General features: G+C 56.7%; 2 protein-coding genes and 1 long non-coding RNA gene across 4 annotated transcripts; 1 reads left to right on the forward strand and 2 right to left on the reverse strand.

Annotated features, from left to right (window-relative positions):
- Positions 1-287: 287 nt before the first annotated feature.
- Positions 288-4,413, reverse strand: Mxra8 (matrix remodeling associated 8). Its single transcript, XM_005339255.5, has 10 exons — positions 4,262-4,413; positions 3,166-3,189; positions 2,752-3,054; positions 2,539-2,640; positions 1,998-2,468; positions 1,756-1,914; positions 1,587-1,626; positions 1,444-1,520; positions 1,291-1,371; positions 288-1,091 (listed from the first exon to the last, which is right to left on the reverse strand). The coding sequence occupies exons 1-10, from the start codon at positions 4,308-4,310 to the stop codon at positions 1,066-1,068; spliced, it is 1,332 nt and encodes a 443-aa protein (XP_005339312.2). The 5' UTR covers positions 4,311-4,413; the 3' UTR covers positions 288-1,065.
- On the forward strand, positions 2,536-12,053 carry LOC144367821 (uncharacterized). 2 transcript variants are annotated; one of them, XR_013427314.1, is made up of 3 exons: positions 2,536-2,672; positions 6,104-6,365; positions 7,902-12,053. It is a non-coding gene; the product is annotated as an uncharacterized LOC144367821 (long non-coding RNA). The 2 variants fall into 2 exon arrangements; XR_013427313.1 differs by lacking the exon at positions 2,536-2,672 and adding an exon at positions 3,052-3,982.
- Positions 12,054-16,627: 4,574 nt separating this feature from the next.
- Positions 16,628-18,329, reverse strand: Aurkaip1 (aurora kinase A interacting protein 1). Its single transcript, XM_005339254.5, has 3 exons — positions 17,743-18,329; positions 17,056-17,501; positions 16,628-16,956 (listed from the first exon to the last, which is right to left on the reverse strand). Exons 1-3 carry the CDS (start codon positions 17,792-17,794, stop codon positions 16,855-16,857), a joined length of 600 nt encoding a protein of 199 aa, XP_005339311.1. The 5' UTR covers positions 17,795-18,329; the 3' UTR covers positions 16,628-16,854.
- Positions 18,330-20,993: the final 2,664 nt, after the last annotated feature.

Consider the following 20,993-nt stretch of genomic DNA (forward strand, 5'->3'; position numbering starts at 1 on the left):
CCTTCCTATCCACTCCAAGTCTGCTCCTCAGAGGACTGGACGAACGTGGCCCCCTCTGTCCTCATGTGCTTCCCTCCCCACTGTCCAAATAAACAGAAGAACTGAGACCCCTTCACTGTCAGGAGTAAGCAGCAGAACTGGATCCGATGTCCCCTTTCCAGGACACTTGCTCCTGAGAGGACCCAGACCTTCCACTGGCAGGGATGGACATAACTGAGGTAGAACACTTGTTTCGGGGTTCCTGGGGGGACCGATGGACACTTTTGTAGACATACCTGGGCCGAGTCTAAAAGTCAAATGTGGCCTTTATTGTGATGTGGCAAGACCCCCAACAAGACCAAATGTGGCAGCACACAGAATTGTTGTCACCCCCAACTCTGTCCTCAGTCAAAACAAAAACCAGATGTGGCCCAGCCCCAGACTCCAGCCCGGGGAGGGGCATTGGTCAAGGTCGTAAGGAGCCCAGTGACTGTCAAGTGGGCCATAGAACAAAGGGAGAGAAAGCCGGATAAAGGTCAAAAGCAGAGGCAGAGCCAAGGGGTAGCCCCATTGGCCCAAAGCAGCACAGAGGGCCTGGAGTCCTCAGTCCAAGCACAGATCAGGCTGCACCCGGAAGGGATGCTGGGCAGGGCAGTTCAGACAGGCCCTTGGGGGCTCACAGTGGCACAGAGCTCCCCTGAAAAGGGGGGATGTGCCAGCCTCCCCAGCTTCCTGAGCCACCAGGTTCTGACTGAGCGTCTCTGGACATCTTCCCGCCCCTAGCAGGGAGAAGCCAGGAGGGCCTGAAGGCTTGGTGAACATAGAGGATCTTGGCTGTGGCAGAAGTGGGGACAGGGCCACCAGTGGACAAAGGTGGCCAAAGTGTGGTGGCCACTGTGGCAGAGTCCCTAGGAGAATGAGGGTTATTCCTGGAAGAGGGAGTGAAGGCAGCCACTCTGGCCAGTCTGGACCAAGTTCCAGGAAAGCAAGCGGGCCAGCCGCTGGGAAGGAGCCCGGTGAGCATGGCAAGGTCAGGGGACATCCTCCAAGGCAGAGCTGCTGGCCAGCCAGGAGCCCAGGCGCCCTTTATTTGCAGTACTCTTTCCTGAACTCTGGAACCAACAGAAAAGCTGGTGTCAACTCTCTGCCCCATTCCGTGGGAAACTAAGAGCAGACATTCTACAGAACCTCTCAGACTCCTTTGCAGGGATGGTGAGGGTCTTCTACCCGTGGGGCTTGCTGGGAATGAGTAGGCTGGGGTTTTGCCTGGGTCAGCAGAGGGGTGGCAGAAACCTCCCTCCCAGTGCTCACCTTTGTCCAGGTCAATGCTCTTGGCAGGCAGGGGGCTGTGGGCCAGCTCAGCCCTCTCCTTCAGGATGTTGTTCTTGTAATCTGTATCGGGGGAGCAGGGTGAGGTCCTCCCAGGGGCGCCCTCCCCAGCCCAGGCCTTTGTGTCCGGCCTACCTAGCTGAATGTCTTCACTCCTGTAAGGAGCCTGGTCCTCTTTGGCCGCAGCAAACTCCGCCAAATTTACATCCTTCCTGGAGAGGCAGCAGGTTAGAGGTGTGGCCGGCCTGGGCGGGGGCGGGGCGGGAGGCGGCACTCACCCTGGGGCCTTCGCCAACTTCTTGTCCGAGTACTCGTAGCCTGCCGATGGAGGGAGACGGTGTTGGGGGCAGCCTGGCCCCTCCCCGAGGAAGGCCCCCGCACTTGGGCTCGCCATCCGCGGGGTCGCAGCATCCCTGAGCCCCTGGGTCTGGAATGCTCCTGCCTCACCTCCGCGGCGGCGCTGGCGGGTGGCCAGGACCACAGTGATGAGCAGGAGGATGAAGAGCAGGAGCGTGGCCAGCACGTAGCCCAGTTGCTGGAAGAAGTGGGCCCGGCCCTCGGGGACGATGACGTTGATGACGCTGCGGCCTCGCGCCAGCGTGGGGTCTGCAGGCCAGAGGGAGGCGTCAGGCACAAGCACCAGGGGAGGAAAACTGCCGCCGCCCCCCCCCCACGGGGGACGCCCTCACCTGGGCCAGGGACACTGCCGTGGCCCGAGCCGTTGCCGGGCCAGGCCCGCGGAGGCGGCTCCGCGGCGGGCTCAGTGACCCTCAGGTGGAAGACCCTGCGCTCGTGCAGGCCGCAGTAGTGGTGGTGCAGGTGGCAGGAGTAGGTGCCCTCGTCAGCCGGTTCCAGGGGGTCGATGCTCAGCGAGAAGTCCCCGCGGGCGAAGGCGTCGGCGCCCACCGCCACGCGGTCGCGCAGGAAGGGCGGCCCGTAGGCTCGGCGCTCTCCGGACGCGTACAGGTCCAGCAGGCGGTCGGCTCGGTCGTGTGGCACCCCCGGCGGCTGCCGGTCCCAGTGCGCCACCTGCTGTGCCTCCTCCAGGTGCCGGTCGGTCCACACGTGCGCGCGGTTCACGCAGGTCAGCAGCGCGGGCGCGCCGCGCACCGCCGCCAGCACCTCCTTCTCGCCGTCCCAGTAGGCGCGTGCGGCTTGGGCTGCGGAGGGGAGGGGACGGTCAGCGTCCGGCGGCGGGAGGGGCGGGGGGCGCGCGCAGGGCACACTCACGGTCGTCGGTGACCTCGAGGCGCACGGCCAGGCTCTCGTAGAGGTGGCAGTAGTGGTGGTGCAGGTTGCAGGTGTACAGCCCCTCGTCGCCCTCCTCCACCGCTGCTCACGGCCCGCAGGGAGAGAACCGCCGCGTGAGTTTTCCCGGCCACGCTCGCTCGCGCCCCAGCAGCCGGCCTTCCCCGGGCACCCCGCGGGATTCCCTCTCCTTACCGCGGATAAGCAGTGAGAAGTTGCCGTCATGGAAAGCAGAGGGCGATAGTAGGAGGCGGCCCCGGTCGCGCGGCTCATACACGCGCTGCTCCCCAGCAGAGTACATGTCCACAAGTCGGCGTGCTGGGCCTCCAGGTCCGCCGCTGAGGTCCCAGTGGACCACACGCTGGCGGTCGTGCAGCCGGTCTTGGGTCCACACCATGCGGGGGCTCTGGCAGCGCAACACGGCCTGGGTACCCGCTGCCCAGCTCACTGCCGACTCAGATACCACCGAGCTGCCAGCTGTTGGAGACCCCGAGGGCCCTGGTGGGGAAAGGAGAGTCAGCAGGCTCGGGCCCAAGAGGACTAGTAGGAGTGGGGCTGGAAAGATGCAAAGAGGACTGGGCCCACGATAGGGGTAGAGTGGTCACTCACCTGAGGACAGGAGGACAGCAAAGCCTGGAAGGAGAGGAAGAGTGAAGCTGGGGAGGGGTGCCCTCAGCCTTGGTACCAGTCACCCCCAGCCTGTGGCCACCTGGTTTCTGGGCCCTTCCTGAAGTCCTGGACAAGGCTGTTTCCATGATGGCCACTGAACTGTGGTGAGGGTAAAGCGGGAGAAGTGGGGACGCGGGGTGGGGCTCCTGCAGCTGGACATGGGCAGTCCCCTCACACAGACCCTCTACCCTCACTGCCACCCTGCCTGGGTTTGGGGGACAGCTTCCACCCCAGGGGCTGAGATGAAAGCCAGGATCTGGCCCTTGGCCGGCCGGCTCTGGGGCGTGGGCCTGTCATGGGGCCATTCTTAGGTGGCCATTGCTACATCCCTGTATGGAGTCCACCCAGACTCCTCAGCCTGAGGCCTGCTCACATCCTCCTGTGGAAGGGCCACACCGCTTGAGCCCTCAAGGATTCTGAGACCTTAGACCACCAGGGTCACTGCCTGCCACCAGGACTCAGTGGGACCCTGACAGCCTTCTCCCAGGTCAGGAGCCTGAAGCCAGAGGAGTGGACATAGGGAAGGCACCCCCATCTGCCACCCCACAGGACCAAGTTCCTACTGCGGAGAAGTGGCCGAGTGCCCAGAGCTTCAGAGAGGAATGTGCAGGGTCAGCAGGCCAGCCAGGGCGGGCCCAGGGGCCCTGGGGGGGGCTGGGACAGACCCTGCAAGCCCAGGGTTCTCAGGCACCCCTTCAGACCCCCTCTGCTTCTCCGTGGAAGTGCATTCCTGAGGGGCTGGACCTGGAGCCCCACGGTGAGTCGGGTTTGGGAGGACCTATGGAGGCACCTTGGCCACAGCCTCCTGCCCTTCTGGGCTCCAGCATCCCCACCACCCACAGGCAGGACTGTCGGAGGTCTGTCTGAATCCTCAGGCCCTCAGGTGAAGGATCTCTGTGAGGCCCCCCAGCCTAGCCCCTTCCCTGCAGGAACGCCTCACCCCTCCCAGCCCAAGCTCAGACAGGCAGCTCTGCCCAAGCGTGAGTTCGCCCAGAGTCCTGGGCGCTGGCACCCCAGCCCCAGCCTCCCTACTCACTCTCCAGGAGCAGGAGTTTCCACAGCAGGGCGCGGGACGGCAGCTCCATGGCGCCAGCCCAGCCCCTCTGGCTTTGTCTCCCTCTAGCCTAACTCTCCAGAAAAACAGCGGACCACCTCCCCCCGCCTAGCCCCCGCCGTGACATCACGGAGCCCGGGGCCTGCGGTCTGTGCCCCGCCCACTCCGCTGCTCCAGCCCCTTGGCCTCCCCATCCTTGGCTGGCCTGGTGGGGAGGGGCTGCCTTGCAGCCAACCTGCCCTGCAGGGTGGAGTGGAGCCCTGGCTGGACACTCACTGGCCAGCAGAGGGAGGGGTAGTACCCAGTCCTTGTGGGGGTCACAGAACCTGAGGTAGGACCCCTGAGGCCAGGAGGGTATCAGTGACATCTGGGACTTCCTGGTGGGGACTCCTGTGTCCCCCAACTTCTGGTGTCCCCCACAAGAGCTGCCTCCCACCTACTGGCCTCTGTGCCAGATGGCCCTTTGCCTCTGCCTCTTAGCTGAGGAGGACCTTGGCACCCTTCCAGGGACCCTGGTGGGCTCTCTGGGAACAGCATTAAGGGCATTGCAGCACAGTCCTCTTTAGGACCCAGAGGAGCCAACCAGGGAGGCAGGGTAGTGCTCCTGGCACTGAGGCCAGAGAGGTGGTCGACCTGGACAGAGCCTCGTGACCCTGAAGTCGGACCCCCACCCAGGGGAGGCAGGGCGTAGGACCCCCAACCACTCACCACTGAAGGAAGGGCACAAATGTGAAGCTCTGGGAAAACTTACAAAGTCACATAAACAGATGTAAAATAACAGGGCAGGCCCCGTGCACCCAACCCACTCCTGCTCGTTAGGCAAACCTCAAGACAAAAAGGAAGAAAAGAAGATTCTCAACAACCACAGAACCCCTCCAAGCAGTCGCAGCCCATTTGGATGGAATCCTCACAGGCCCCAAGCCCTGGGGCAGGATTCTGAACCCTGCCTTGGTTCTCAAGTCTTCAGACCGGGCTTCTACCCCTGGGGCTGCTGCAGGGGAGGGGACAAATGGGGACAGAGGGCCACCAGGACCTGAGGGTCCTGGCTTCTCTGGGCTGGGTGGGGCCCGTTTCCCACCCCAGAATCCATGTGGCAACTTGACCCCAGGCTCCTCCTGGGCCTTCTCGGCCTTCATTCTGGAAAAACAAGCCCCGCCCGGCGGTCCTCCAGCCTGGCCTCCCCTCTGTTTGTCTAACTGGTTTCCATTAGTGCTCAGACCTCTGTGGACATCTCACTACACACCCTGGAGCAGGGCCTCGGCTGCCTGTCTCTCCCATCCCACCTGTCCCTCACTCACATTCTCTGATCCCACAGAAAGAGAAGGTCCAGGCCACAGGCAGATGGCTGGCCTCTGGGGCCTGGGAGGGACCCTGGCTACAGTGGTAGTCTGGGGGGAGTTAAAAGGAGCCTAGAGGCACTGGGTCTACTCCTCTGCTCAGACCAGGTCACCCTAAGTAGCCGCAGGGCCTTCTCCCTCCCTGTGGGTCCCCTGGCCTCAAGTCCTGCTGAAATTTGGGGGGCCCTAAAAAAGTGCAGAAGCCAACAACCCGCAGCAGGTCATGAGCCACCCTGCCCTTGGAGAGGCCTCAGGCCAGGGAGTCAAGGGAGCAGTCAGGCCCACTGCTCCCTCCCATCCCTAACAGGAAATGGGGGGGGGGTAGGCTGCCTGGCTGCGGACCAGCGCCTGCTCCCCGCCACAGCCGAGGGCCTGGGACCCTCCTGCTCCTTCCTGGGCTGGGCTGTGGAACCCCTGCCAGCCCCTGGGCTGCCTCCCATGCTGTGGGCTCACAGCCCACTCCCCACTGGTGTCTTCATCCCTGCAGGCCAGGACAAAACAAAACCACTGACCTCACTGTGCTCTGGCCAGGCCTCCAGCACCTCTCCTAGGGGCGTGGCCAGACAAGGGGATTGCCAGCCCGCTGGCTCTAGCTGGGATCCAGGATCCGGTGTTGGCTCCTGTTGCTGGTGACTCGGACATTCCAAGCAGCAGGCTCATCGGCACATGGGGAAGAAAAGCCACAGGCACAGAGACAGCCAGACCCGACTGTGCACACAGCTGTGCACAGCTCTCACGCTCACGCTCAGGTTTGGAGTGGTTTGGGTACTGGGAATGGGAACCACCGAGGCTCCCTACCACTGGGCCACATCTCCAGCTGTTTGACTTCCTTTGCTGATGGGGTCTCACTGGGTTGCCATCCTCCTGCCCCAGCCTCCTGAGTAGCCCGCGGTACTCACTCACACGCTCACACAGTCACCCCACACCATCACCCCCCACACACAGTCACACTCACACACACACACATATACACTCACATACACTCTGCCTCAGTCGGTCCACAGGAACAGTGAGACCAGACGCACACACAGACAGAGGGGCCCCCTACACACTGCTGCTCCTCCACAAGGGTCCACGCTGGGCTGATTGTGGCTCTGTGGTAAAGTGTGTGCCCAGCCTGCTCGAGGTCCTGGGTTCCATCCCCAGCACTGCAAAATCAACAAAACAACCAAAAAAGGTAGCTTCTTTTAAAAAACTGCACATGGGTTCTTTTTTTTTTTTTAATATTTATTTTTTAGTTTTCGGCGGACACAACATCTTTGTTGGTATGTGGTGCTGAGGATCAAACCCGGGCCGCATGCATGCCAGGCGATCGTGCTACCGCTTGAGCCACATCCCCAGCCCCACATGGGTTCTTTATTCAGCAAGCACTTACTAGGCATCAACTGCAGGCCAGGCCTGCGTCAGGCACCATCCAGCACTGCAGAACACTCAGGCCTGCCCCGCTGGCAACCTCACGCTGGTTTCTTCAGATCATTCTGGGTTTTGTTTTGTTTGTTTCTGTTTTTTGTACCTAGGATTCAACCCAGGGGCACTTAACCACTGAGCCACATCCCCAGCCCTTTTTTTATATTTTATTGAGAGACAGGGTCTCGCTGAGTTACTCAGGGCCTCACTAAATTGCTGAGGCTGGCTTTGGACTTGTGATCCTCCTGCCTCAGCCTCCTAAGTCACTAGGATTATAGATTGCACCACTTTTTCACCCAGCTCCCCAGCCATTTTTTATTACTTATTTATTTATTTTTAAAAATAACTTTATTTTGTTTATTTGTTTTTATATGGTGCTGAGGGTCAAACCCAATGCCTCACATGTGCAAGGCAAGCACTCTGCCACTGAGCCAAAATCCACCCCCCCCATATTTTTAAAAAATCTCTTTAGCTGGGTGCGGTGGCACATGCCTGTCATCCCAATGACTCAGAAGACTGAGGCAGGAGGGTTAGGAGTTCAAAGGCAGCCTTGGCAACAGCAAAGCCCTAAGGAACTCAGTGAGACCCTGTCTCTAAATAAAATACTATAAAGGATTGGGGATGCGGCTCAGTGGTTGAGTGCCCCTGAGTTCAATCCCTGGTACCAAAAATACACACACACACACAAATATATATATATGTATATACATACATACACACAGACACATACACATATGCACACATTTTTAGTCCTAAATGAATGCAATACCTTTATTTTGTGTGTGGTGCTGAGGATTGAACCTAATGCCTTACATGTGGGAAGCAAGCACTCTACCACTGAGCCACAACCACAGCCCCTGTATTTTTATTTTGAACAGGGTCTCACTGAGTTGCTTAGGGGCTCATGAAGTTGCTGAAACTGGCTTTGAACTTGGATCTTCCTGCCTCAGCCTCTCTAGTCATTGGGATTACAGGTGTGCACAACTGTGCCTGGCCCTGCTGATCATTCTGTGCACTGAGCGAGTACCAAACAAGCAAGTATCCAACAAGGTAGACAGACACTTGCTTGGCTGGACTGGCCAAGGACGGGCTCCAAGGGCTGAAGAGGGGGCTCGAGGAGGTGGTCTCCTGTATGGCAGGGCAGCAAAGGAGGCCTGGGCTGGGTCTGCACAGGAAGGGAGCACGGCTGGTGGGCGAACCTGTCAGGGAGTATGTGGACACAGAGGTAAAGGGCTCCACAGTCCACAGTGGGCAGAACTAAGAAGGTGCCCAAGATTCCTGGCCCCTGGGGCCTGTGTCCATCCAGCCCCTCCCTGGGAACGTGGGTCCGATAGGTCACATCTCGGCTGGTCCGTGGGGACCCTGATCTGACTAAGGAGCGTGTCCCTGTCCTGGCAGCCAACACAGCCAACTCTGGCTGGGGGCAGCAGGAGCCCGAGGAGTGGCCGGCGTCCGCAGAGGGTGGCCCTCGGGAGCCAAGGGAAGACGGGACCTGAACCCCACAGCTGCCAGGAACCAGGGCCTCCTCAGGGACAGCCCGGCAGAGAGACAGGCCCTGGCTGTGGGAGCTGTGTGGGACGCCCGGTGGCCGCAGAGCACCAACCTGGCCACAGCCCCGTCCATGAGGAGGAAGCTTCCCCAGGCCCACCCTGCTGGGTCTCCAGTTTGGGACTGGCTACTGATGGAGGGGCCCAGTGGGTGAGGAAGGCCAGCCTCTCCTTCCTGGAGAGCCGAGGGGGGCCCAGCTGCAGTCCTCTTGCCTCAGTCCCCCAGGTGGGTGGGACTATAGGTGTGCTCTGGGTCTGATTGTTGTTTTTTGTTTTGTTTTGTTTTTTTGCTGTTATTGTTTTTTGTCTATTTATTTTTAACTTTTTATACTTTTATTTATTTATTTTTTCAACGTGGTGCTGAGGATCAAACCCAGGGCCTCGCACATGCTAGGTGAGCACTTTACCACTGAGCCACAACCCCAGCCCTTGTTTGTTTGTTTATTTTTTGTACCAGGGATGAACCCAGGGGTGCTCAATCACTAAGCCACTCCCTAGCCACTCCCCCCCCCCTTTTTTTTTTTAAATTTTGAAACCAGTTCTTGCTAAGTCTCTTAGGACCTCCCTAAGTTGTTGAGGCTAGCTTTGAACTGGCGAGCCTCCTGCCTCAGCCCCTAAGCCACTGGGAGTACAAGTTTGTGCCACCCTTCATGGCTCTGTTTATTTGATTTTGTTTTGCTTTGTTTGAGCTGCGTTCTTCTTTAAAATAATTATGCTGGGGGCTGGGGATGTGGCTCAAGCGGTAGTGCGCTCGCCCGGCATGCGTACGGCCCGTTCTTTTTTAAAAAAATAATAATTATGCTGGGCTGGGATTGTGGCTTAGCGGTAGAGCACTTGCCCAGCACTTGCCCAGCACAGGTGGGACCGGCTTCGATCCTCAGCACCACATAGAAATAAAGGCATCGTGTTGTGTCCATCTACACCTAAAAACTAAATATTTAAAAAATATGAATTATTATTATGCTTTTTCATACAGAGGATTGAACCCAGGGATGCTTTGCCACCCAGCCCTGAGGTCATAGATGTGCTCATGTCTGTTCTGATTGTCACCAAACCACAGGAGCATTTAGACACAGAGATAAAGCCAGCATGAGAGTTGTGGGTGGCCTCAGCACCTGAGCAAGCATGTCCATGCCTGCCTGAGGAGTTAGCTGCTGGACGCGGTCAGGGGGTGTGGCTCTGAGCCTGGGCTCAGGACGGCTGAGCCGTCCTTCCTAGTTCATTCCCGGTGGCAGGGGCTTCTAACAGGGGAGCCCTCCAAGTTGTGGGGTAGTGGTTAGCAGATGGCAGGACCCTCCCCTTATGTCTGCAGACCACCTCACCCTCCACAGCCAGGCAGGTGGTTTTGGGGTCGCACGGGGCCCCCACAGACAGGCCAGGCTTAGAGACATGCCACTTTGCATATTGGAAATTGGGTTCCAGTTTTGGCAGGCAAAATCAGAAGGCACCGCTGGGGAGACAGACCAGTCAGGGTCACCCAGGGAAGGAGGGCCACTGCCATGGTTCTAATGTGCCAATATTTAAAACCAGCGCGGCAGTGAAGGGTCTGGGAATCCCTTCCTGGGGGAGTCGCCCGTGGCTGGAGGGGGCCTGGGGGCCTCGGGGTGGAGGAAAACTCCTCTGGGCTCAGAAGGAGAACCTGTGCTTTCAGGACGGGCTTTCTCTTCTATGGTGTGTGTCCTCCCAGTTGAACAGTAGCAGCATGCCTTCCTTAGAACATGTTTGTGTTTACATGAATGCTCAGGTCAGATAACAAATCTAAACCTTTGGTTTTAGCCTTAACCACATTAAAGTCTATATACCTCAGCTGGATACGGTGGCACACCACATCTAGACCCAGCAACTCTGGAGGTTGAGGCAGGAGGATAGCAAGTTCAAAGCCAGCCTCAGCAACTCAGACCCCTTCTCAAAAAATAAAAAATAAAAAGGGCTGTGGATATTGCTCAGCGGTAAAGCACCCATGGGTTCAATCTCCAGTAACCGCCCCTCCAAAAAAGAAATGGACAAGACAACCTGGATGTATCCGACTCACATCACTACACAAGTTGACTGTAAACCCAGTACTCTTTAAATAGTGACCTACTCTTTCTGTAATCTTTTGTGGATTTTGGCATCTTTAGAAGTTATTCAGATGTTTCCTATGAACTTCACCACAAGACACACCTTGTTAACCTCGAGGCTGACAACACTGTGGCAGGTGTGAGCAGAGATCTCAGAGCAGCAGAGCTGATGGGCCACGTCATCAATGGGCTCCACTGGTCAGACTGCACTGCACTGGGTGGGAGTGTCTTCACGGGTCTCCCTGTTTCCCAGCCAGCCGCAGACAGAACTGCTAGGATGGCATATGGAGCCCCGCACCTGGGCCCCAGCTGAAGGGTGCGCCTGGTCCTCCGTATTGTCTTAAGACAAGCCAGGCACATCCCAGACAGGGTGGTGGCACTTCTGTCCCAACTGGTAACCACACCTTCCTCCCGACCCAAGCTGGGGGTCCATTTGGCTTTGCTGCCACATAGGACCAGACTTCTGTCAGCGAGTCCTCAGGAAGCTGCACGCTGCACAACCCTGGACTTCCCTCTTCTGCAGGATGCCTGGGTGGCCCTCACACATGGGCATTTGTTCCAGAACAAAACACCAAGCACTTGTTAAAATGCAAGGAGCTACATGTCATCCAAGCAACTTGGGAGGCTGAGGCAGGAGGATCAAAAGTTTCAGGCCAGGCTGGGCAATTCAGCAAGACCCTGTCTCAAAGAATTATTAGAAAAGGGGGTGGGTGCAGGGAGGCTGGGGATGTGGCTCAGAGGCAGAACACCCTGGGTTCAATCCCCAGTAACGCACACATATACACAAAGTATTTGAGTCATGAAATAGTGTTGGATTATAACCCAAAGTGTGCAATTATCATCCTCCAGTCCATGCTGATCTGCATGTGGAGTGAGTCAACCCAGCTTGAGCAAGCTGGAGTCCACACACAAGGGACAGGAGGGCCAGACCTGCCTCTGTGGCCAACCACCTGCTGCCGCTCGAGATTCTGCCCATCAGGACTTCTCCAGGACTTGGTGGGGACAGCTTGTCCATGCTCCCTGTGGTGTTGGCAGGGACGGATCCCAGGACTGGCAGACCCCAGACAGCTTCTCTCCATCGCCGGCCCCCTCTGTCCCTGTGTCCTGTGTCCTACCTGGAGGCCTCCTCTCATGCAGTAGTGTAGGCCTGGCTTCATCCCCCGGATGGCGCTGCAGGTCCCACAGTGTCTTGACAGGTCACAGGCCCAGACTCAGGGGGAGGCAGATGGAGGGGAGCCGCCCGTCACCACCCAGTGCACATGAAGGAGGGGCTGCTGCCCATCTGAGGAGACAGCCCCTGGGGGCGCCCACCTGGCAGTGATATCAAACTGTCTGCAGCACTGTCCGAGGCTCCCAAGGATGATCCTTCATAAAAGATGTCAGATATTTCAATTTTCCATAATTAAAGAAATACAACCTTAAATATCTTGTGGGGAAAAAAGGTAACTTGCCTGACTTCTTGGACAGACTAGGAAATCTAAGAAAGCAAAATTCACTAAGCTTTCATAAACAGAAGCTAATTCTTCCAGGAGCTGTGATACTGTTACAGTTTTATACCTTTTGACAAAGTCAGGGGAAAGACACACAGTGGCTTCACACAGAAATTACAAAGCCAGATAATTTGATCAAGGCTTCTTAATCAAAAAGAACTGATTAAAAGAACTACCTGGCAGTGCGGGGTGGTGCACACCTGTGATCCCAGAGATTTGGGAGGCTGACCCAGGAGGATCACATTTTTTCCTTCTTTCTTTTTTTCTTGGTACTGGGGATTGAACTCAGGGGCACTTAACCATTGAGCCACCTCCCCAGCCCTTTTTTTTGTATTTTATTTAGAGATAGAGTCCCTGATTTGCTTAGGACCTTGCTAAATTGCCGAGGCTGGCTTTGAACTCAGGATCCTCCTGCCTCAGCCTCCTGAGCTGCTGGGATTAGAGGCACGTCATTTACCATGGCACCCAGCCAAAGATCACATTTTTTTTTTTTTAGAGAGAGAGAGAGAGAGAGAGAATTTTAATATTTATTTTTTAGTTCTCGGCGGACACAACATCTTTGTTGGTATGTGGTGCTGAGGATCGAACCTGGGCCGCACGCACGCTAGGCGAGCGCGCTACCGCTTGAGCCACATCCCCAGCCCTAAAGATCACATTTTCAAGGTCAGCCTCAGCAATTTCACTAGGCCCTGTCTCAAAATAAAAAAATAAAAAGGGCTGAAGTGTAACTCAGTGGTAAAGCACTTGCCTAATGATTAGGCCCTGGGTTCTATGTTTAGCACCACCGTAATAATCAATTAATTAATTAAAATAATAATCAAGTTTTGAGTCAAACAGAATCTTAGCCACTCAATCTCTGTATGTAGGGTCCTTGCCTACGATCTGCTAAGAAACAAACGATTCCTGCAGGAACTGAGTGCAGACCTGAGGTGGAAGGGACTCTATTTCCTCAAGGAGCCGCCACAGGATGAGCCCTGAGAAAAGGACCACATCGGAAAGGGGACAGCAGGGACGCCTTGAGGAGGCTGAGAGAACACCCTGGCTGTCCCTGGCAGCCCCACAGTGCAGGAAGGAGGGTTTGAGGAGGGACCCGAAAGTGTAAGAAGTAATGGTGCTTCTGTGATCCCAGCAGCTTGGAAGGCTGGAGGACCGTGAGTTCAAAGCCAGCCTCCGCAGTTCAGCGAGGCTCTCCGCAATTCAGCGAGACCCTGTCTCTAGATAAAAAGGGATGGGGATGTGGCTTAGTAGTTAAGCACTCCTGGGCTCAATCTCCAGTACCAAGAAAAGAAAAAAGAAAAAAAAAATTACCGACAGCCACGCCAAGCGTTCCTGAGCAGCCGTCTCCACTGGATGGTGTCCTCGCACAAGCCTGGTGGCACCATATCAAACAGAAGCAACAGAGCCAGCCAGGGTGGGCCACACAGCTGTGGGGCCATAGCCTCTGCCCCCACCCCAACTCTGACTCCCCACGTTGGGGCCCTGCAGCCCATGCTGCGGGCTGCTGCTCCCCTGACAGTGGAACAACTCAGCAGATATCTCCAGCCCTAGGCACCCGTTCCAGCACCCTTTCTGAGGGAGCTCAGCAGCGGGCCTTGGCCCAGCCTAGGGAAGTAGCCTGATGGGAAGGACCCACTGCTCCCCCAGACCACAGGGAAGGAGGCTGGCTGGAGGTGCAGGCCTTGCTCCACACATCCATGCCTGGCCCAGCACAGGAGCCTCTGAGTGGGGATGCCTTGGCTGGAGCACCAGGCTCACGTGAGCACAAGGAGCCATCACACTGCAGTCAGGCAGGTCTCGGGACCTAGCTCAGTGAACACTCACTGGACACTGGCCATGCAGGCACAGGTGGGGCAGTGGGGGCCTGAGCTCATGCAGATGCCCCATTATTGAGGTGGACGTCAGCTCCCAGCCCAGGGTCCAAGAGATATCACGTCAGAATGTGCCTGACACCACCCTCACCAGCCCTGGCCGTGGCTGGAACTCAAGGCCCGAGTGCTGCTAGGAGAGGGGATGAGGACAGTTGATAGCCAGACCAGGCAGCTGGACAGGCTCCACCCTGCTGCACCTAGCCCACCTCTGGCCAGGGATGACAAAAAGGAAGGAGGAGCTGGGAAGCAGGGTTGAGGCCAAATAGGGGAAGAGAAAACCACCTTTTGAAGCCTGAGAGCAGCTGTGGAGATAAAAATAAAATCCCCAAATTGTCTGTTGAGGCAGTGGCCAGGATACAAAGGCTTCCAAGCCACAGGCAGAGAAACCTCTGCAGTCCAGGCCCCACTCCAGGGGGCAGGGTGGAGAGGAGGAGGGGACTAGAGATACGTGGGAGCTCACCCTTACCCATGCTGACGTCTGGGGCTGGTTCTGTGGTGGGCACCCTGTCTCATAGGTTTGGCAGCATCCCTGGCCTCGGCCCCCAGTGTAACCACCGAGTGTCTCCAGATGTGGCCCAGGGCTCACTTAAGAACCTCTGCCCTGAAGGCCCAGGAGGCAGAGTGGCCTGGAGCCACCTCTGGCCAACACTCCAGGACCTGGGATGGAGGGGCCACCTGGCGTGCTATTCCCACAGGCTACCCCACCAGGCCCCAGAGGCTCAGGCTTCAGACAGCCCACTCTACTCCACACTTCTCCCGCAGCAAGGAAGGGCGGGGTGAGCGGCAGGGCAGCTCCTGTGGTAGGGCTGGCAGGAAATACCAGGAGCAGCTGCTTGGCAGCCCTGGGCGCTGGCCAAGAGAACCAGCAGCAGGCAGGAGGACTAACTCCAAAGGGAATCCCCTGCTTCACCCAGGGGAGGTTCCACTGCTGACAACCTGGTCCTAGGACCCCAGCCCACTCACTGCAGGGGAATCTAGATCCAGAAAGGTGCCTGTGACCCTGCTGGAAGGCCTGTGGGGCGTTTCCTGCCTGCTGTTCTGGTCCTCAGCCTGGTCCCAGGAAATGCCAGCGATCAGGCTGCTGCCCCCTTGTGGCAACCAGCATAGGCCGCCAAGCTGTGGTCAGCCTATTTACAAAGCCCCTGACAGGGACCTGGACATGACCCTGCTTGTCTCTACCTGGCTCCCAGGACCAAGTGGGGTCACCTGTGCAATGTCCCTTTTACTTTGAAGCTCCCACCTCTCCTGAGACCCAATTTGCAGGGACTTAAGCCCAGGTCTCAAAAATGTTTTATTTTTTCTTTTAAATATTTTTGTTGTTGTAGTTGGACACAAAACCTATTTTTTATCAATTTATTTTTATGTGGTGCTGAAGATAAAACCCAGGGCCTCCACATGCTAGGCGAACACTCTACCACTGAGCCACAACCCCAGCTGCCCCCCTTTTTAATATATATATATATTTTAGTTGCAGATGGACAAATACCTTTATTTATTTTTATGTGGTGCTGAGGACCAAACCCAGTGCCTCACACATGTGAGGCAAGTGCTGTACCGATGAGCCAAAATCCCAATCCCAATGTCTGTGTTTTTTGGTGGGGATTGAACCCAGGGCACTTCACCACTGAGCTACATTCCTACACACTGCCCTTTTTAAAAATTCTGAGACAAGTTCTCAGTAAGTTGCTTAGGGCCTAAATTGCTGAGGTTGGGGCTGGTTCTGTGGTGGGCACCCTGCCTCGTAGGTTTGGCAGCATCCCTGGCCTTGGCCCCCAATGTAACCACCGAGAGTGTCTCCAGATGTGGCCCAGGGCTCACTTAAGAACCTCTGCCCTGAAGGCCCAGGAGGCAGAGTGATCTTCCTGACTCAGCCTCCCAAGTTGCTGGGATTACAGGTGTGCATCACCACACCTGGATTCCCAGACATGTTTCTGGGAAGCCCTGAGAGTCCTCACGAGAGGTGTCCTGGCCCTGAAGTGGGCAGCAGACAGAGGCTGCAGTCTATATACAAGCCTGTATCCCCGGCATCTAACTCAGAGATGAGCGGGCAGGGAGCAAGGCGGATGAGCCCCCACACAGTCCTGGTGCGCTAACCAGGCTCCCTGCCTGCAGTCCAGCTTCTCCACGGCTTGATGCGTAAGTGCAGGGGTTGGTCCCTCTGGGACAACTCTTGGGGGTGATGTTTTCCCTTTACCTGAGGGAACTGGGCATCATGAGCCCTGTCTCAAACTAAGGCTCTGGGCTTCTCCAGCTCTTTGAATAGCATCCCATTCTCACCCCCAGCCCTAAACCTTCCTAACCACTCTCTAGGCCCTCCACCTAATCAGTCCCCACTCCCACCGAGAACCCAGGGAAGTGTCAGAGGATGAGAAATTAGGCAAAGGCACCTGGAAGACTGACAGCCATGCCAGTGCCTGCCCCCATGGCTGGACATGGCTATCTCAGCCAAGCAGAAGGGCTCAGAGGACCCAGGAACCTTCAGGGTACCATTCCCATGTCTAGGAAAACCAGGGCCTTTCCTGCCTCCTCAGCAAGCCCCACCCACACCTCCATCCACAAAATATATTCTAGTCACCCCTGTCAACCTGTCCCTCAGCACTTTGCCATCTGTGTGTGCACTGAGTCCCCCAATCCTGGGCTGTGTACAGCTGCCTATGGCAGACATTTATTCAGCAAGGTCAGGCAAGACAGTGAGGGCCATGGACAGATAACTGGACCCCTTGGGCCCTGAGACCCTCCAACAAAGAGGCCAGTGGCCCCCATCTTAAGAGAGCCCATGCCAGGCAGAAAAGTCCAGGGCAGCCCAGAACCCCATGACAGGCAGATGTCCAGGACAAGTAGGAACAGCAGAGAAAGGATCCCAGTCTCATTTATTCTTCACATAGATCTTGGGGGTCTGCCAACCCTCGGGGGCCTCCTTCAAGCCAGCTTTCAGCCAGATGCGCTTCAGGTCTCTCTCGAACTTGATCTGCAAGGGTAAAGAAAGTGACCACCAATTGACTTTTGGCAAAGGGACACACTATCAGTCACTCACTCCCTCTAAGCCCAAGAAGGTGCCCTGACATACCTGCTTCCGTTTTAGGCGTCCTTCCCGTACCTTCCGCCGCAGGAACCGTGTCCTCTTGACCAGCTTGCGGTACTTGTGGTGGTTCATCTTTCGCCGGCGGATCTTCAGCACATTTTTGCACTGCATGTGAGGGGCATCCCAGATACCCTCATGCTCCTGCCTAGCCTCCCCTTTCACCTGACTGGGTGGACACTGGTAGTGCTGAGTGGGAGCAGCGGATACTAGAACCCCAGTATCCAGTCTGGGCAAGAGGTAGCGGGCAGTCATCCAGCTCTCCAGAGGGCTGATGGCCATCTTCCTGGGGACCAGCAATTCCTCAAGCTCCAACTGGGACCCCTTGCCAGGAAGAGATACAGCCCTACTTTGGCCAGTGGACTGCAAGGTGTATGGTGGCCGGCAGGCATGGCTGCCCAGCACCCCTGAGACAGGCCACGGCCGACTGCAACCTGCAAGAAACAATGTAGCATAGTTACCAATGGTGAGGCGACACTAGACAGGAGCCCTGCAACCACCCAGGCCTGGGCAGCAAGTCCACCCCAGGCCCAGAATGGATGATCTGCCCCTTATTCCGGTTCCAAACCCCAGCGATGTTCTCACAGGAAGCCGATGGCCACATCCCTACCTCCAGCTGAGGGTGACAAACACGTTCCTAACCCAGGCCCGCATCCCAACCCTCAGGGCTCCTACCTGCCCAGGGAAGAGCCCTGACCAGCTGAAAAGCCAGGCGCTGCAGGAACATGGTCTGCGGGAGGCGGCGGCCCAGGTGCTCGGGGGAGCTGGAACACAGGCGGCTGCTGGGGTCCAGCGCGAGCCGCGACGGGGCAGGCCGCGCAAACCCCGCTTCCCAGCACTCTGGGTCCCTCTGGCCCGCAACGACGAGTCGCCTTCACAAGCCGCTGGCCCCTCGGACGTCCAGAATCCAGATCGAATCCCGCCTCCGCCACTCCGGCTAGCCGCCCTCCCTCCCCGAACCTCAGTTCCCGCGGGCACCCAAGCCAACAGCACGGGGCGATCAACGTCCGAACGAACTGAAGGGCCCAGGCCTGGGAGCACGGCCCCGCCGGAGCCTCGCGACCTCAGAGGTTGTGACCCCGGCGGCTCGAACAGACTATTTCACCGCCGCGCTCGGCACTTCCGGTCCGTTGCCAAGCCGGCTCCCGGGTGGGTCTAAGGCTCAGTTGCCCCTGGCGACCTCCCGGCGCCGGAGTTCGCGGAGGCACAGGCCCCACGGGGCTCAGTAGGCGAAGACTTCCGGTTCGAAGGGCCGCCCTGGAGCAGACGTCAGTTCCGCCTCGTCCCAGCGGAAGGAAACTACACTCCCTACGTCGGGGTATCTACCGAGCATGCGCCGCCTCAAGGCGCCTCCGGACTCGCCCTGGCTCGGGTTTCCTGCGGCGGGCGCAAGGCTGCGGCGACGGAAATGTCACACTCTGGGCGACGGAAGTGGCTAGGGCTGCTTTTGTTCGGGCGGAGCTCCCTCCGGAGTTGGGGACCAGCTGTGGGCGGGACGGGACTAGTCGAACCGGCGGTAACTCGGTCGAAGCTGCCGCCGCCCGGACACTGGGAAGCGGGGCCCTTTCTTAACTGGCAGCTCCCGCTGCCCCTAGGGCTTGACAGGCTGGCCTTGCAGCAGGGACGTCTAGGGATCCTTAGCAGGAAGAGGCCAAGCAGGTCTTCCCCAGGCACCATCCTGGCTAAGGAGCGAGTGGCAGGGAAGATAGGCCAGTGAGGACAGAAACTGCAGGCGCCAGGTCCAGCTCTGTAACTGAGCAACACAGGTTCCTGCCTCCTAGAGGAGGTGCCCAGGACTCCCAAGCAGGAAGATTTTGACCACGTTTGGGAACCCACCTCTCACCTCAGTCACACAGCATATCCTAGTAACTGGTCTTGTCACAAAGGGCAGGTTGGTGCCCTCAACTCCAGTCCTCACCTTGGTGTGGACTTCTTTCACCTAACCAGGGTCCAGGAAGATGCAGAAAACCAGGTCATCAATGTTATTAACAGTCCAGGCAAGGGCAAAAAGAATCGGGGGTCGGCAACCTCGGCCTCCAAACTTCTGAGGAGTTGGGCCGTAGATAAGAGTACCTCCGGAGAGGCAGGGACTAATGGGTGAGACAGTGCAAGAGCTCCAGTCTGAGAGTCTTGAAGAGGCTGGATGAGGCCAGAGCACCCACTTTCCCCATCTCAGGAACCAGCCAGGCTCTAGCTTTCAGCCAAGCTTGTGAGGGTTCCTGTACCATAGCAGACCCCAGGCCAAAAGGGAAGAGGTTCATCTGCAGCAGAGAAGCTAGCTGCTTGGTCACCTTGGCCATGCAGCACATACAGGGCTGGGACACCCTCAGTCACAGGTGATGCTAATGCCTCCCCCACCCCACCCCACCCCACAAAATGCCCTTGCCAGATCTGACTGGCTGCTTCCCACAACAGGGATGTGAACAGCCCCTGCCAAGCTAGAGATGCTAGAACCTGACTAGGGAGATTAATTTTTCATAAAGATTGGAAATAAGAGGATTGGTGTGTATGTGCTGTTTTCTAATTTTATTGTGTGGCATTGGGGACTAACCCAGGGCCTCACACAGGCTAGGCAAGCATTCTACCACCGAGTTACATTGCCAGGTGTCTCTACAGCCAACATTAAGTTGCCAACACAATTTTCATTGTGGTGTCATGTCAGGTTTCACTAAGTTGCCCAGGCTTCCTTCAAACTTGCAAACCTCTTGTCTCAATTCCTACATTATAGCTGAGATTACAGGCACGTGCCATCAGGTCCAACTTCTAGTTTTGTGTTTTTTTTTTAATCAATGGAACTCTTTAGTCTCAATTACTGCATGCATTTCTTTTCCCCCAAATACCCATTTGCCTTCAGGAAAAGGTTTTCTTCAGAACTTTTGTAGAAATTTTGCAGTTCTGGCCTGGAGGCTGGAAAGGCATCAATGCCGGTGGCTGAGGGTAGGCCAGGCTGGGGCTTACACTGTAGCCTGAGCTGAGTACCCCTAAAGTCCTGGGCTACAGAAACCTAAACCAGGCAAAGTGCCTGCTGCCTCGCCACAGCCCTGCAGTAGAGTGCTGCAGTCAGCTTATGCCAGATCCCACCACAACAGCTAGCTGTTCATTTTCACTTTTATACCCTGCTTTTAACATAGCATTATCCAACAAACTGTAACAAAAGGGAAATACAGGGCATATTGCTTCCTAGTTGTGTACTTTTTTTTTTTGGTAACAGAGTTTGAACCCAGGGGCACTCAACCACTGAGCCACATCCCCAGTATTATTTTGTATTTTATTTAGAGAGAAGGTTTCACTGAGTTGCTTAGCACCTCACTTTTGCTGAGGCTGGCTTTGAACTTGCAATCCTCCTGTCTCAGCCTCCTAAGCCACTGAAATTACAGGCATAAGCCACCACACCTGGCATAGTTGTATACTTTTTATCTATAACCATAAGATCATTTGAGTATTATAAAGTGATGGAAACACTGTAGAGTAGCTACTTCATTGAATAAAACTGTGTTGGCAAGTTAAAAATCAGCCATGGTATCAGTATAGCACAGTTGCTCAGTGACAGGTATCAACAGAAGCAAAGCAGAAGCAGTGGTCTCTTTAACCCATGCTGCATGGACTCCTCACAGGATGAGGGAAAAATTGGCCCCACAGTCTCACCAGGCAGGGCCACCAGGATGAACCAGGTAGCCAGAGCTCACACATCCCTGGCTGGCTACAAGATGGAGCACTGTGTTGGCTTTGCTAAGGTCCAGGGCCATGAACAGGTGCCAGTGTGCCCTGGGGAGGGGCAGGGAATCTCCACAATCCCAGCATGTTGTAAGGCTTGCAAAATGCACCCCAAGCTTACTCCAAGCCCCAGCACTTCCTCTCAGCACTGGGGCTGCTGAAAGTCCCAATGGATGATGTCTTGTGCCCTTGCTGCTGAGCCCAGAAGGGGG

Source organism: Ictidomys tridecemlineatus, chromosome 11 (assembly GCF_052094955.1).
Source record: "Ictidomys tridecemlineatus isolate mIctTri1 chromosome 11, mIctTri1.hap1, whole genome shotgun sequence".
NCBI lineage: Eukaryota > Metazoa > Chordata > Mammalia > Rodentia > Sciuridae > Ictidomys > Ictidomys tridecemlineatus.